At 36.7% G+C, this 17,167-nt stretch overlaps 1 protein-coding gene across 6 annotated transcripts in view; it reads left to right on the forward strand.

Annotated features, from left to right (window-relative positions):
• KLHL24 (kelch like family member 24) overlaps window positions 1-15,166 on the forward strand; it is a 38,105-nt gene extending 22,939 nt beyond the window's left edge. For 5 of the 6 annotated variants that reach the window (XM_041003007.1, XM_041003005.1, XM_041003008.1 and 2 more), the window contains 5 exons: window positions 846-1,030; window positions 2,043-2,161; window positions 5,619-5,807; window positions 6,747-6,935; window positions 10,408-15,166. In XM_041003007.1, the coding sequence (XP_040858941.1) occupies window positions 846-1,030; window positions 2,043-2,161; window positions 5,619-5,807; window positions 6,747-6,935; window positions 10,408-10,608 (883 nt within the window). In that variant the 3' untranslated portion in view covers window positions 10,609-15,166. The remainder of the gene's footprint in view (window positions 1-845; window positions 1,031-2,042; window positions 2,162-5,618; window positions 5,808-6,746; window positions 6,936-10,407) is intronic. The other variant, XM_041003009.1, reaches the window with a different exon arrangement.
• The last annotated feature ends 2,001 nt before the right edge of the window (window positions 15,167-17,167 follow it).

The raw sequence follows: 17,167 nt of genomic DNA on the forward strand, positions 1-17,167 counted from the left end.
TCTTCCAGTTATAAAAAGAAAGAGGGCCCGGTGTGGTAGACTAGAGTCTAAAGTCCTTGCCTTGCACATGCCTAGCTGGATCCCATATGGGCGCTGGTTCTAAGCCCTGCTGTCCTGCTTCCCATCCAGCTCCCTGCTTATGGCCCGGGAAAGCAGTCGAGGACAGCCCAAAGCCTTGGGACCCTGCACCCATGTGGGAGACCCAAAAAAGGCTCCAGCCTCTTGGCTTCAGATCAGCTCAGCTCTGGCTGTTGCAGCCACTTGGGGAGTGATCAATGGACGGAAGATCTTCCTCTCTATATATCTGACTTTCCAATAAAAATATATAAATCTTTAAAAAAATGAATGAAAGAATATAATCTTTTCTTTCAAAGATTTATTTTTATTGCAAAGTCAGATTTACAGAGAGAAGGAGAGACAGAGGGATTCTCCATCCACTGTTCACCCTCCAGGTGGCTGCAACAGCCAGAGCTAAGCCAATTCGAAGCCAGGAGCCTCTTCTGGGTGCCCCATGTGGGTGCAGGGTACCAAGATTTTGGACCATCCTCATCTGCTTTCTCAGGCCATAAGCAGGAAGCTGGCTGGGAAGCAAGGCCACCAAGATTAGAACCAGCACTCATAATGGATCTCAGCATGAACAAGGCAAGGACTTTAGCTGCTAGGCTACAGCACAAGGCCCAACATTCTTAATGTGCTTAAATGCCAACCTGCACTATTTGGCACATACACAGAGAATAAACTGAACTGTTTATATGTGGTTTGTTTTTAGGATTTTCAGTCTAGAATGTGTTTTTTTTTTTAATTTTTTAATTAATATCTCTACATTCTTGCCATAATTGTCTTAGGTCCACAGGCTATTCGGAGGTTATAGTTGTTGTTGGAGGCTGTGAACGAGTTGGAGGATTTAATCTTCCGTACACTGAGTGCTATGATCCTGTAACGGGAGAATGGAAGTCTTTGGCTAAGCTTCCAGAATTTACCAAATCAGAGTATGCGGTCTGTGCTCTAAGGAATGACATTCTCGTTTCAGGTAAATAAAGAATTATTGTAGTAGCCACTTTTGATTTTATACATAGTTTTGCTCTTTGAAACAATACCAGTGTTTTTTAAAAAAAAGTGAAAAAAAGTATGAATATTCCTGCTTGAAACCACTCAGTTATAAAACAATAAAACTCCAAGTAACTTTTTGCTCTTAAAAAAGTGATAAGGTGATACATAATGATTTGCAAAGTATTCATCAGAAAATACTTTCAGTGATGCATAATGATTTACAAAATATTCACCAGAAAATATCTTTAACATAGCATATTTTAAATACTTTCAAATATATATAACATATGATGCAGTTTTTAAAACCTTTTACCTACTTAACTTTGTTTTGAAGAATATAGTAAGTTATGCAAAATCTAAAGTACTCATGGAATTAAGCTTCTCTGATTTATTCTGAAGTTTTCCCCCAAAGTTTATAAAACAGGATTTTTCATAAAACTTCTGAACTTGAGCTGCTTGTAGTGTATGTAGTATGTTGCCTCTAAAATCAGATTGACAGTGAAAGGACAGACTCATATAAAGCCTGGCTGGCAGTTGTTAATAACAGCGTTGCCAGCTTTGCACATGATCACATTACTGCTCAGTGAGTGACATAATCACATCGTCTTTGTTTTGTGTGACAATGTACTCTTTTTAAAATGCACGATTAAAAAGAATGTTTTTAGAATACTCCTGTTCAGGCGCTTCTGTTACTTTACTTCCAAAGTAAAAATCTTATGATGTTGTAATACATTCTGTATTTTATTGTTTTGGACTTGCCTATAATTATTGCTTCTCAAGATAAAAAAAGGAGGGGGGTGCAAAATTGAAATCTGTTTTACAAAACTATCTGTTCAGTTTAAGAGGGTCATTATTTCATCTGTTGAACTGATTTACCAAATTCTTGAATGAAAGAATAAATCCCGTGTTTTCGAGATCCATGCCTTGGTGTGGCATGCATCCCTTGGTGATGGATATATGATGATCTGTTGTGCTTTGTTTTGCATTTGAAGGTGGAAGGATCAATAGCCGTGATGTCTGGATTTATAACTCACAGCTGAATATTTGGATCAGAGTTGCTTCTCTAAATAAAGGCAGATGGCGTCACAAAATGGCTGTGCTGCTTGGTAAAGTAAGAGGAACCACTTTTTTTATAACTCTTGCTCTGGTACATTTCCAAAATAAATACCACAGCTGAATCCTTCGCTGTACTCTCCGTCTGGATATTTTGGATTCAAATTGTATTTCCTTCCGTTTCTAACCTCAGAAGACAAACTAAAGATATAAACAATGTGACACTGTACTTTTAAATGGATGTTTTGTTCTCTCGATTTGGAATTCATGGCAGTACAGCACATTTCTCTGCCCTTGCCCCCACTGCAATCCAAATGCCCAAACAGAATTAGAAAGCAAAAACAGGCGAATGTCTAATCCAAGCTAATTTTTTTTTCTCTTTAGTGACTTTCTCAGTCTGGAGAGATGTATTTATCTAAACCAATGTCATTTTACCTTTTTGTTGTTCACACATGTAGTTTGAACAAGTAGGAACAAAACCAACTGAAAATAAATATTAACAAATTTGACAACTTTTTTTAAGATTTATTTCTTTTTATTTGCAAGATAAATTTTACAGAGATAGAAGAGGTAGAGGATGGGAGAGTGATCTTCCATCCACTGTTCATTGCCCAAATGGCCACAGTGGCCAGAACTAAGCTGGTCTGCAGCTGGAACCAGGGGCTTCTTGTGAGTCTCTCACATGGGTGCAGGGGCCCAAAGACTTGAGCCATCCTCCGCTGCTTTCCCAGGCCATAAGCAGTGAGCTGGATCAGAATTGGAGCAGCTAGGACACAAACCGAGACCCTTATGGGATGCTGGTCCCACTGGCAGATCAGCATGCTACGCCACTACACCAGCCCCAGTAGCATGTTTTGAAATGTGTTATTGACATCACCTAATAAATTTAAATTCTTGTCATGTTACCAAGTGATTCCTGAAGCAGTTCCATTGTTGATAAAGCCAAAGCAACAGCTTAGATGTTCTTAGATGTTTTTAAGTTAAGTGTAGGGTATGTATTAAAATTTAATATTCAAATTATCTTATGGGTAACTATTATTATTAACATTTTTTTAAAAGATCAATTTATTTTCATTGGAAAGGCAGATTTACAGAAAGAAGGAGAGACGGAGAAAAAGATCTTCCATCCCTGAGTGACCACAACAGCCAGAACTGAGTGTATCCAGAGCCAGGAACTTCATCCAAGTCTCCCATATGCCCAAGACTTTGGGCCACCCTCCACTGCTTCCCCAGGCCACAAGCAGGGTGCTGGATCAGAAGTGGAATAGCCAGGACATGAACCAGTACCCTTGTGGAAACCCAGCACTTCTAGAGATTAGCCAACTGAGCCATTGTGCTGGGCCCTATTAACATTTTTAAAAGATTTATTGCTGGAATGCAATGTGACAAGTGTCTTTTATTTCCTTGGTTCACTGCAATCACCAAGGATGGGCTACACTGAAGTCAGGAAACAGGAATTCCATCTGGGTCTGCCACATGGGTTGCAGGAACCATTATCCGCTGCTTCTCAACCATATTAGCAGAAAGCTGGATGGGAAGCAATGTAGTTACCAAATGAACCCACTCCACCACAGTGCCAACATACTACATTTTAAAATAATGATTCCCTGAGAAGATAAACTTGCCTTAAGATACCTGGCAAAGTTAGATATAAGCCCAGTTGACATGACTTCAGAGTCTGCCTTTAATTGTTGCATTGTGTGACAGATTCCATACCCTTTATTATTGCATAGCCTTAAGTTATTTAACTTCTGTGAACTGCATGGTGTAGGGGACACAAAGCCACCAACGGATCATTTTATAACACATAAGAAATACATGTTACAGGGCCCAGCGCAATAGCATAGCAGTTAAAGTCCTTGCCTTGAACATGCCAGGATCCCATATGGATACCAGTTCTAATCCTGGCAGCCCTGCTTCCCATCCAGCTCCCTGCTGTGGCCTGGGAAAGCAGTCAAGGACAGCCCAAAGCCTTGGGATCCTGCACCTGCGTGGGAGACCCAGAAGAGGCTCCTTGCTTCTGGCTTCAGATTGGTTCAGCTCCAACTATTGCGGCCACTTGGGGAGTGAACCATCAGACGGAAGATCTTCCTCTCTGTCTCTCCTACTCTCTGTGTATCTGACTTTCCAATAAATCTTAAAAAAAAAAAAATGAAATGCATGTTACAAATGGCATCGTGTCATACAAGTTAAGCATTCATTTGGGACATTGAATGTTGGAGGGCAGGTTTGACTCTGGTTAACTCCCTGCAAAAATGTCTAGAAAACAGTACCAGTGATGGCTCAAGAACTTAGACCCCTGCTGCCCATGCGGGAGACACACATGGTTTTCTAGCTTCTGGCTTTGGCCTGGCCCAGCTACAGCTGTTGCAGCCATTTGGAAGTGAACAGGGTATCTCTCTCTTTCAATCATGCTGCTTTTCAAATGAATAAATAAATCTTGAAGGTATAGGGGTAGGGGCAGGAAGAGAAGAAATACGGTAACTGCAGTGGAAAATTGGAGGAGTACAGGAAGACAAATTTTGGACAAACTTGAGAGACACACCAAAGATATTTGTCCTTGACCCTCATATTCATGTCGACCTAGTGTTAGAAATTGCTGACAATATTTTATAAAATTAGTGTCATTTTGAGAACACAAGTGTGAGCAGCATGAAGTAACATTCACCCTGAAGTAGTGTAGTGGCGATGGGAAGCAGAAAGGAACAGACAGAAGAGAAGCTGGAAGAAGATTCAGACGAATCTTTTGTGATAGGGTGGTAGAGTGAGAATGACTGTCCGTTAAAAGAAATGTGGACATTAAGTTGAATGCTTCATTAAAGGTTTCTTGTATTCCCCATGATGCTTAATGGTTTATTCTCCATGTAAGTCATTTAATAAATCATCTTATTGATTGGTTCATCTGTCATACTAATTTGCCCTATCTTCCTCATATTTGTGATAAGAAAATGTACATGAAAACTCTGTGAAATATATTGAGTTCATACGTGTCAGGTGCTTTTCTAGGCATTCTAAGGGCTAAAAAAATAGGCCGTCTTAAAATGTTTCACAACCTAGTAATGTTTACTTAATGTTTTAGTTTCCTGGTTTGATACTCTGTATTAAAATCTTTCACTATCCATGAGCATGAACAATTAAGCTTAATCATGCAGCTGTCAACAGAGCAATCTTTCCCCCAAGAGGGACAATGAAAGTTGGTTCTTGGGGCATGAAAAAAGTTTACTCTTTCACGTCTAATCCACAGACAAGCACATAATAAGAAAAACAGGTAGATAATATATGGAGCATTTAAGTTTCATGAAGGATTGCTTTTAGCCAAAATTGTCTTTAAAAGGCTCCACAGTGGTAAAGATAGAAGGGTGATTTTAAAAATACCCAGAAACTCTGAACTAAATATTTTGCAATTGTTGTCTATAATTACCAATGGCTTTAAGAGAAATCTCTTAATTCTTCAACCAATTAGTTCAAAATTCAAACTTTGATCATTAAGATTTTCCTATGTATTTTACATATAGGTATATGTTGTTGGAGGCTATGATGGGCAAAATAGATTGAGCAGCGTAGAATGTTACGATTCCTTTTCAAATCGATGGACGGAAGTTGCTCCCCTTAAAGAAGCAGTGAGTTCTCCTGCAGTGACTAGCTGTGTAGGAAAATTATTTGTAATTGGTGGAGGACCAGATGATAATACTTGTTCTGATAAGGTAAGCTGTGCTGTCTTAAAGCTATTACCAAAGACATATACAAGATGGGAAATGTACAAGGTTTAGATAGATGGGTGGATTTGGTTAGTGTGAGGGGTCTTTTAAAATTGTTCTAGTTACATTATACTGTGAGAGGGGAAGAATTCAGTTTTGGATTGCTGAAATGGGACCCTAATACTTCTAATAAGTTTCTGCAACAACTGTAATGCAATGTTTTTGAAATGAGACTAATCCCAGTGTCAAAATTCTATATGAAGTCTTAACTGCTATCACCTGCAGAGTTACTCATATAAAACACAGCTGGGAAGTGTATTAGCATAGAGTAAGACAGAGTAACTAACTGCTTCCAACTGGGTCATTTTCTGCATACGTTTATAGTATTTTTAGAACAAAGAGAAGGAAAGAAAGCTTCTGTAGTGTAAGAGGGTGGCTCCAAGTTGTTGCTGTTCATTGAACTTCTGGAACAAAAGAACATGTGCCATCCTGCAGTCTCAGGAAATGCCAGGTTTAATCTGGCAGAAGGTATTTAATGCCTACTTGGTTAGCATTGTTAACTGAACTTGTCAAATCAATAATTTTGTTTTCGAAATTACATTTTAATGTATTTTCAAATGTTATTTAATTAAGTTCATTAATTAAGAATTGATGAAAATTCAGAGACTACTGAGTTGAGATTTGTTGGGTTCTTCTGAAGAAAGGAAGGATTTCTTGAAAGTAGAAAAAAATTAAATTCAGATTTGGGGCATAGTTATCCTATATAACACATTTTTTTAATGTGGGCAGTTAATGAAAATTGTTTTTAAAAACCGGATGGTTATTTATTCTAGAAAAAGAATCTCCTTTCTTAATTCTCTGATGTAATGAGATTGCTTTAATCATGTTTATATGTATTGGTAGACTTCTTAGAAATTTTAATTAAACATTGCTTTATGTTATTAGGTTCAATCTTATGATCCAGAAACCAATTCTTGGCTACTTCGTGCAGCTATCCCAATTGCCAAGAGATGTATAACAGCTGTATCCTTAAACAACCTGATATATGTTGCTGGTGGACTGACCAAGGCAATATACTGTTATGATCCAGTTGAAGATTACTGGATGCATGTACAGAACACATTCAGTCGGCAGGTAATCACAGACCAGAAGAAAAGTAAACCTAAATGGGAGCAATTGTAGTATAACTATTAATATACTTAAATTTTACTTACAAAATCTCTCATGAATAGACAAGTTATTTTGTAATTTTATAAAGGCTCACATAAAACATATTGCACACCTGTTTTGAACTCCTTCCAGTTGTTTTATTGAAATAATTTCTTTACCATTCCAATATCAAACATCTGTTGCATTTGTCCTTGATTTCTATTTACTTTTTTTTTCCCCTCCCTTAGCCTTTGTAGAGTCCTGAACCTTTCTTATCCCTGTGCTCTTTCATATTTCAGTTGCCAAAGTATTTCTCTGGTTGGAGGCGAGGCTAGGTAATTTGCTGTTTTTACTATTTAAAAGAACAGTTATGTTCAGGTCTGTTTTATCCACCAAACTGCATGATGACTGTGATAACTGGGAATTGGACTCTACTCATACGACTGTAGAGATGGGCTCACAAAGACCACAACTCATAATCTCCTTTGGCTCATTCAGTTTCTTATTTTTTCTACTCAATCCTTAAATGTGGATGTGGGTTGGGCAGCTTTTCCTGCCCTCTTAATTTTATACTTTATCCTGAGTGATCATACCTACTTTTCAGAATTGATGACTTGAAGTCTTCATCTCCATCATAGCCTCTTTCCACTTTTCCAAGCTCAGATTTCCAGTTGCCTGTCTGAGAATTCCATAAATGTTCCAAGACTGTAGACTAGAACCCAACTTCCCAAAACTTCAAACCTACTTTTCTTAGGTTCCAAACAACTTAGAAACTTAATTTCCTCACTGTCTCTTAAATTGAGTTAATCAGTTTACCAGCCCTCTGTCCTTAGAATTTGTTTTTCCCATTACTGTTGTTCTTGTTCTTATTGTTCTTTTTTATTACTGTTGTTCTTATGTTCAAAGTTCTTATTATTTCCTATCTGAACAAAAACAATGTTCTATTAAGTCTTCGTTTGTTTAATGTCTTGTTTCTCAGCCCAGTCTTTCCACTAGTTACTTTTTAACAACTCTAAATCATCTGACTTTTGCTTGCCCTTTTATCTTTAATTGTATTATCTATCTATAGTGCATATTATATGGACAGATAATGCATATTCTTGTCTTGATTCATGCAATCCTTTTAGCCTCTAATCGCTGTTTTTACTTTCCCTTAGAATTCTCTTCCTCTTTCAGGGACTATTTAATTAACGGTTATAACAAATTAATAACCTTTTATGTCTCTCATCTGTTAGAGCACTTATACCTATGTTACGCAAGTTGTACATTCCCTTAGGTATAAAGGTTTTTTCCTGTGCTGGAATTCAGTCTTCTTAATGTATCTTTTATTTGTTTGTGTTCAGTAAATATCAAATAACTAAAAACTGAGGGAGCCAGCACTGTGGGGTAACATACTAGGCCCCTGGCAACAGTTCTTGTATCCCATGTGGGTACCAGTTCATGATCCGGCTGCTCCACTTCCTGTTCAGCTCCTTGCTCTGGACTGGGAAGGGAGCAGAGGATGGCCCAAGTCCTTGGCCTGCATCCACATGGGAGTCTCATAACAGGTTCCTGGCTTCAGGCAAAAAACCAAGTATTTGGACCATCAGCTTACTGCCTCCACCTATACTAGACTAGCAAAAAACTAGATTGGAGGTAAAGATGGACCCTGTCTCAGGCACTCTGATGCAGGATGCAGGCATCACAAATGGTGCTTTTAACCTGCTGCCCCTCCGTGCCTGCATTTTGATTTTTCATAATTTCTAAAAGCAACAACTTACTCTAAATACCTTTTGCCTTTTAATCTCTATCATGAATATCATTTTTTCAGATGTTTGAATTCTGTTTTTAACCCAATGATAAAACCCTTTTTTCCCCTTCTTTAATAGACCAGGTATTTAAAATGTCATTAAAGCTTAGAATAATTGAATGAAATCTGATAATGCTTATGCGCAAAAAATGTCATTAAAGCTTAGAAAAATTAAGTGAAATCTGATAATGCTTGTGCCCTATTAACAGCTTAACCTTTAAGGTACGGAAATACTGATTAAGGAAATAGTCTTAACATTATGTTTATGTTTCATTTCAACCTTTAAAAACAGCACTGAAACTTCATTTACTTAGAAACTATTTTTCTCACTGGCTACCTTTGTTCCTGAGTAAATAGGCAATTTCTCCTGTAGGATAAATACATCAAGAGTAAATATTTTTCACAGAATGATTTAAATTATTGTAGTTGGTAGAAGTGATTTTCCAATATGAATAATTATTTTCAAGATTGTGTGAGTTTTTGACAAACACTTATTTTTATTTGAAAAGCAGAGTTAAACAAGGAAAGACAGAAAGATCTTCAATCCACTGGTTCATTCCTCATTTGATCACAGTTGCCAGAGCTGGACCCATCCAAAGCCAGAAGCCAGGCGCGTCTTCTGCATCTCCATGCAGGTTGAGGGGCCGAGGCACTTGGGTCATCCTCCACTGCTTTTCCAGGGATATTGACAAGGAGCTGGATTGGAAGTGGAGCCTACAGGATTGAGCTGGCACCTATATGGGATGCTGGCACCACAGACAGCGGCTTAACTGGCTGTGCCACAATGCCAGCCCCTAATTTCTTCTTTTGTGAGACCTGGAAAATACTCCTGGCTCCTAGCTTCTGGCTTCTGATCAGCTCAGCCATTTAGGAAGTGAACCAGTGGAAGGCAGATCCTTCTCTGTAAATCTGCCTTCCAATAAAAATAAATCTTTTTTAAAAAGGAAAGAGTAAAATTTGTATATAGCAAATCAGCCAAGTAAAAATGTTCATTGAACTTATTGGTAAAAGCTACTTAGTTTTTGTTTATGTGGAACCAGGCTAGTAAGATACAGTAATTTGCTAAATTAAAGTGAAGTGTAAGTATAAGAATATGTGGTTGCAGCATAATTCATTAAGAATTTTTTTACATATTGATTCTGTTGTTCATAGAGAAGAACAGAATTCAGCTGAGAATCCCGTTGTATGAGAAGTTAATTATAAAATGTCACTTGGGACAATTCTGTGTACTAGCCAAAGCAGTAGTAATAGTACTGTGTTAATTTGGTTTTTAACTCTCATTCATTCATTTATTAGTCTTGTGAATAATCTCTTGTAATGAGTAATTGTCCTACTTTCTGGTAAGATAGCTACTACTTTCTGTAACAAAGAACCTTCTTGTAATAAGACAAACTGGCCAAACTCTTAACAGATGTTTTTGCTTAGTGTTAAATTAAAAACCTTCCCATCAATCCACCATGATCAATATACCTTCCCCCATGTTGATCCCAATTACTAATATAATCTGTTTTAACATTGAGCTTCATCCATGAAAAATTATCCAAAAGTTACATTGTGTTAGGTTATGTCTTTTTTTTTGACTGTATTAAAAATGATCTTTTACTTTTCAGTTTCTGACTAAATGCCTTATCTTCAGTGATTAATTTTTTTATGTATTTGGTTGAACAGGAAAACTGTGGTATGTCTGTGTGTAATGGTAAAATATATATCCTGGGTGGAAGACGAGAAAATGGAGAAGCCACAGACACCATTCTCTGTTATGATCCTGCCACAAGTATCATCACAGGAGTGGCTGCAATGCCCAGGCCGGTGTCCTATCACGGCTGTGTGACTATTCATAGATACAATGAGAAATGCTTTAAGCTCTAAGATCACGAGATCTCCTCTCGCAAGAAGCCACGCTGATCCAAGACGAGAGGTCTTAAAAGCTCCCATTGGAAACTTGACAGATCTCCGTTATGCCACATGCAAAAAAAAAAAAAAGAAAAATAGTAAAAGTAACCATCATGGTGCCTTTCTGCCCAGCATGTCAATCTTTAAAACTGTAATAAAGTCATTTGTGTAATAACAGCAAAAACAAAACGAAAAATATGTGTAAAGGTTAATGGTGATTGTTGCTTGGCCTTTGAGAGCAGTCCCTTTGTGAGTATTTTAAGCTTCTGTAAGAAGCCTATGTGGACTAGAATGTGATGTATGCATGCCTTATAGGAATTTGTGAATGGCCTCGTCATTGAAAATATGTTTATCTGCGAAACTGTATATTCCTTATTTTGTAATTTATGTAGAGAAGATTGCATGACTTAGGCTTCCTAAGGTTAAATCACCTAATGCTTAGAATACATTCTAAGAAGGAAAATCAGTTACAAAAATCATTGTCAGTGATGCAATTTATCCAGATTGATTAAATATTTTGTAATTATTGTTAATGGCAGCAATTTGAGTATTATACTGAATTATTGTGACTTCATTCTTAGAATTGCTGTCTTACACACAAATTAAGCATATTTTGGAGAAAGGGGAGGAGTGTTCACAGGATTAAAATTGCAGGTTAGTTGCCAAGAAAAAAAAATAAAATAACCATTAAAGGCTCTTTGACTCTTAAAATCTTTCTCCATTATCTGTAACTGTTCTGAGGAGGCCTCTTCCCTTGCATCTATCAAAGGAAGGAGTTGAAAAATAGTTTGCAATATTGGGAAAAGCAGGGATAGGTTTTCTCAATCCAGCCCAGAACAGTGTGATGTCTATAGATGGCATGATGCTCTGGGTGAGAACCTCCTCGACTATGCTACTTGCTCATGAAGAAATAAAAATCCTGAGTTCCTACCGTCAAGGTGCCTTCAGTAGGATAAAGCAGGGACCACTTGTCTCAGTGGGTCCATTTTTCTTTTTTAAACTAGCTATCCTAAAAAACTAGCAAAAGCAATTTTCATTTTTTTAAGTACTTCAATTGGTACTCATTGTATAAAATACGAATTAACATTTTCAAGCTTCCGTACAACAAGCTGCTTTTGTAGATTTCTCAAGTTGAGTTTTTAAAGTTTACCAGCTTTCAGGGAAGAATGTAAATTTTTTTCTAAAGCAAATAAATGGATATAGCAGGTACCACAATAATCATTGTGATTCTGGGGTGAACAAATACAATTTATAACATTTTAGGAATGTTCTACCAGCTTTCTGTATTTTGACTTCCCAATCACTGTTTTCTGTCACACCATAATTTTATCCTCCTTGTCACAGGAGAAGTGATGCAAATGTGTGATTATAGTGTCCCCGTATTTCTGCTGAAACCAAAATGGAAATCAGAATCCTGACGTTGATAAACCGCGTTTCCCCTCATCTTAGAATGATACAGAAATCTCAAATACATTTGAAACTTTAATGCTATATATAACCTTACCTAGAGTCTAATTCTAAAGGAAACTTTTTTAAAAAAGATATTTCTACTGAATTTTTTATCTCAAATTATAAATTTGAAAATGACATATCGCTTTCTGTAATAAGTACCAGAGCAATTGCGGAAATAATTTTCTGTCATTTTAGTTGAAATACAATTGTAGATATAATTGGTATACCTGTACTGTAGTTTTACAATAAACATCTACTTCTGCATTATACTTCTGTAGATAATGGAATTTGTTTAAAAACTCTTGAAGTAAGTGAGAGTGTGAAACAAGGTGTTTTGTAAATGCTGAGGATTATATAAATGATAGTTGTTCTTTTTCATGTGTATTTGTAGTATCATACCCATCATAAACACAGAAACTTCACAAAAAAGACTCTCACAATTACTTTGTATCTGGTATTTTTGTCTATTGTAAATATATTAACTGTTTACTTGTATTTTATGTGTTTATCTTTACTAGCCATGTATTGATTGTTATAAATTTAAATGAAACCCTAAAAAAATCAGAATTTGTTTAAACATAGACCTCTTAGCAATGTTAATTTTTTTTCTACATAAAATTAAGTATTTGCAGTTTTTAATGAACTTAGCTTGAATCTTAGAAAATTTAAGTAACTATTTTTAAAGTCACCCAACTGAAATTTTAATTTCCTTTCGTTGTTTCTCTCCCCTTTTTTTTAGCTACTTTTTGATAAACAGTGGTGTCAACATGAATATAAATAAGTGAATTTTAGGATATAGTTGGTGTATCAGAAAAAAATAACCCAATTAGTATCAGATTATATTCATTCTATCATCACATAATTGATAGATCTTTTGATAGGTGACATTCAATGAGCCTTTGGATTATTATGTACGCACATCTGTATATATGAAGATAGAGGGTATAGTCATGTACACACATATATATAAACACCAACAATTTTAGCAGGTTTTTTTTTTTCAGAAAAAAAATCACAAAGTAAAAGTTAACTAACCTTATTAAATGGAATTCCAGAACATTTTGTGATGGGGACATTTCTCAGGTGCTTTTCCACCCTTTGAAAGGATACGGCCGGACGCCCACATTGGCCGTGCATCACTCTCAACTATGTAAACAATATTGACAGTAAAATTAAAAATGTAAGAATAAGAAAGAGAAAGGGCATGGTGAATATTCATAATGACTGGTATGGTTAGAATCTATATAAATACATCCAGTGTTGCAAGATAGGAAACTAAATTGGAGTTAGAGATAAATTTGTTAAACTCAGCTGTGATACCTCAAAAAGGAAATACAAGATTCTGCTTTGTGGAACAAAAGAAAAGTACTGTTAGTTTTTGCTGGGTTTTTTTCCCCTCTTTTCCTGAACTTTGATCCTTTTCCAGGATTTCCTCTGTAAATGAGCTACAAGGGGTCCAGTTTTTACAACAGAAGTGCTTCCCCCTTTCCTAATCTTCTACTGACTTTACCAGACAGGTTAGAAATGGTAGCTTATTGGATCTTCAGTAAATTTTTTCCTGGATGACTGAAATAAAGGTGTTTACTCCATTTAAACCAGGTGTTAAGACACTGTAAATACTCAGGGAGAGTATTAACTTGTGACTTTGGCCTATTGGAGGTGTTTAAAGTGCCATAACTTAAGTTTCAGTTCATGATTCTAGAGTAAATTTAATTGTGTAAAGGGGCTTCATACATGGCAGTGGTTGAATATTGATTTTTTTCTATACTTAAAAGGATGAAAATGTTTTGTGGACTGATACATTTTCCCTTAATGAATATGAATTAATGTATCACTACTGCCAAATTCCCTTTTTGAAACTCAGGAAAAACAGGTTCAATTATACTGTTTCTGTCAGTATGCAAACAAGTATGTGTGATTTTTTTTTTCCCTGTTAATCTGGATATGGCAGTTTTTTTTTTTTTTTTTTAATTGCTGTGAGAATCCATACATTGAAAGAAAGGGGTTGAATTGTTTGTGTGTGCCTTCTGTGTCTTGAGACTTCTATATGGGAAAGATGACAACTGTCCCAAACTGTATTTTAAAGAGGGAAGAATGCTGTTTATGTGCTGATAACTAAAAAAACAATGTTTCTGGTTTTTTTGTTTTGTTTTGTTTTGTTTTTAACTATTTGGGAAACAGCTCCCATCTAACCTCTCACTTCTTGAATGTGCAACGATGACCCCAGTTTGGGGTACTCCTGGGAGCTAAATCTAGGCCTCCCACGTGAGTGGCAGAAGCCCAGCACTTGAGCCATCACATCTGCTTTCCAGGGTCCCCAGTCGCAGGAAGCTGGAGTTAGAAGCCAGAATCAGGCTTTGGACCCAGGCCCTCTGATATGCACATGGGCATCTAAACTGGCTCCTTGCCAGCTAAACCAAACGCTCACCCAAGGTAATGTAGATTTCCTAGGAACTCAAGAACTGGTTAAGCTCAACATGATTTTAGCCTTATTAGATTTTGACGTGTATTGTGTTGAACCAGGTTTACATCACCTCATCCCATAGTTACACACACGGATGTGCCATACCAGGTTACCAGAATGGGATAGTTGGGTTGTCCTTTAATGCGGTAGGTTTGACTAGCTAGCTATACTTACGATCACAGCTAATGCAAGGCACCAGAAACCACTTGAGCCAGGAGTGTGAGTTGTTAATTCCAGACATATTTTCAGCATAGACATTTTAAAATGTTTTATATGAATGTTCTACATTTGCATGATTGCCTTAGATATTAAATTACTTAGTGCTAAAGATGATCATCATAAATTAATTTTTTAAAACAACCATCATAACTTATTTTATATATTATTCCAAAGAATTCCTGTTTTAATGTTTTCAAAATAACTGCACCAGATGGCTTTTTTTTTTCTGTACCTTAAGTTTTCTAGTGCCATTTCAACTTCTTTTAATTATTATATAAAGTTTACCTTAGATAAATTGATACTTGTTCCATACAGAGTAAATAAACTTCACTTTCTTGTATTTTTAACACCACGCATGTGGTTATTTGGTGGAATTAAAGTGTTAAGGGAGGTTGTTGGCTGCTTGGAGTATGATGTTTCTCATTTTTGCTTTTTGATACTTAGGTGCTTTTAGAATATTTAGATAAATCTCTATCTTACGTTTATTATGTCCTTGTAAATAGCATAGACAGTAGTCTACATCTGTTGGGAAAGTCTTATCTTCTTATTTTTGTTCCATTGTTACAATACTAATTTTTTTCTAGAGGCTTTTTCTTTAACTTTCTTGAAAAGGCAATTACTCTGCCCTTCCCCATTAGGCCCACCTCCTCTCCCCTCCCCCCCCCCCAAAGCTTTCTTTAAGCTTTTTTGGGTTTCTGGAGCTAAAGCAAGTAGTTTTGGAATCCAATGAAAGTCTAATCTGCAGAGTGCAGGCCTGTGGCAGTCAAGTACCATTTACCTCCAGTAGAGACCTAGACTTCCCCAGGAGAAAAAAAACGCTTTGTATTTCACTGTCCTCTATTCAGTTGTAGCATGTTAATACTTACATGTTTTGTTTAAATATACTTGCATAGTTTAATTTTTTAAAAGTTGTATCTAATGTCTTTTAACCATTATTACTTGACCATATGGTTATATTAAATTTTGTTTACCAAAATGTGGCCTTCTGTGTTATTTTACCTATTTCAAAGTGGTTGTAACAAAAGATATGGGGAAATAGATATTAATATGTGTATACATTTACTAGTTCATCCATAAAATAACTAGAAGGATAAATATACAATATAAAAACATGAGTGAATAAATACTTATTTGTATCTGCAAGACAGTGACAGACCTTTCACTTGCTGTTTCACTCCTCAAATGTCTACAAAGCTGAGTCTGGATGAGACTAAAGTCTGGAGTCAGGAACATTGTTTCATATGGATGACAAAAACCAAAGTACTTGGACTACCACCTGCTGCCTCCTAGGTGCAGTAGCAAAAAATTGGATTGGCAGCAGAGCCCAAGCATTCAGTTGAATGGTGCTGGTGTTCATAGTAGCAACTCAACCACTGAGCCAAACACCTGCCCCATGATATTAACTACTGGAGAAGCAATGTCTTAGTCTGTATTAGCAAAAGTAAAATTTTGAAAAAAAATAATAGCTCATATAAGCATAAGAAATACAGGCCCGGCATGGTAGCCTAGCAGTTAGAGTCCTTTCCTTGCACATTCCAAAATCCCATAAGGGCGCAGATTCTAATCCCAGCAGCCCTCTTCCCATCCAGTTCCCTGCTTGTGGCCTGGGAAAGCAGTCGAAGACAGCCCAAAGCCTTGGGACCCTGCACTTGCCTGGGAGACCTGAAAGAATTCAAAAAGACCTTTAGTACCTGTGCAATTGAGCCATCCCTTGGGATGCCCACATCCTATTTGAGAGTATTATTTAAGTCCCCACTACTCCATTTCCTGTCCAACTTCATGATAATGCACTTGGAAGTTGGTGGAAGATGGTCCAGCTACTTGGTCCCTGTCACGTTGCAGATAGATGAAGTTTTAGGTTCCTGCCTTTGACCTGCCCAACCCTTGCTGTTATAGGCATTTGAGAAGTGAACCAGTAGATGAAAATTTTTCTATATTTCTGGTTTTCAAGTAGATGAAAATCAATAAATTTTTAAAAATTTGTTAATTTAAAAAAAACAGGACATTTCAGTTGTTTGGTAAATATAATACAGTCTACAAACCCAAGTTCTAGCAAGGAATTTATCCAAAGAGGTAAAGCTTTGCCTGTGTACATCTTTTTATTTTGGAAAACATGATACATCTCCAAGTGGAAAAAGGAAGCGGTTTTTTGTTTAATTATATCACTTGTTTAACATGACGTAATGCCAAAGATTGTTAGGCTTTATTGGAATTCTATGTCAGCAGGTGGGTAAAAGGAGGCAGCAAGACAAGGCAGATAGTGACTCTTCTAGAAGAAACTTTCCAACATACGGTGGTGGCCCATCCAATCCCCAACTTCAGAGAATGTAATTGACTAGATGATGCTCAGCTTCTGGCTTTGAAATCTTAGAGTTTGTGCTGAGGAGCCCCTGTTCTGGG

Source organism: Ochotona curzoniae, unplaced genomic scaffold (genome assembly GCF_017591425.1).
Source record: "Ochotona curzoniae isolate NIBS_2020 unplaced genomic scaffold, NIBS_Ocur_1.0 scaffold_2587, whole genome shotgun sequence".
In the NCBI taxonomy this organism is placed as follows: Eukaryota; Metazoa; Chordata; class Mammalia; order Lagomorpha; family Ochotonidae; genus Ochotona; species Ochotona curzoniae.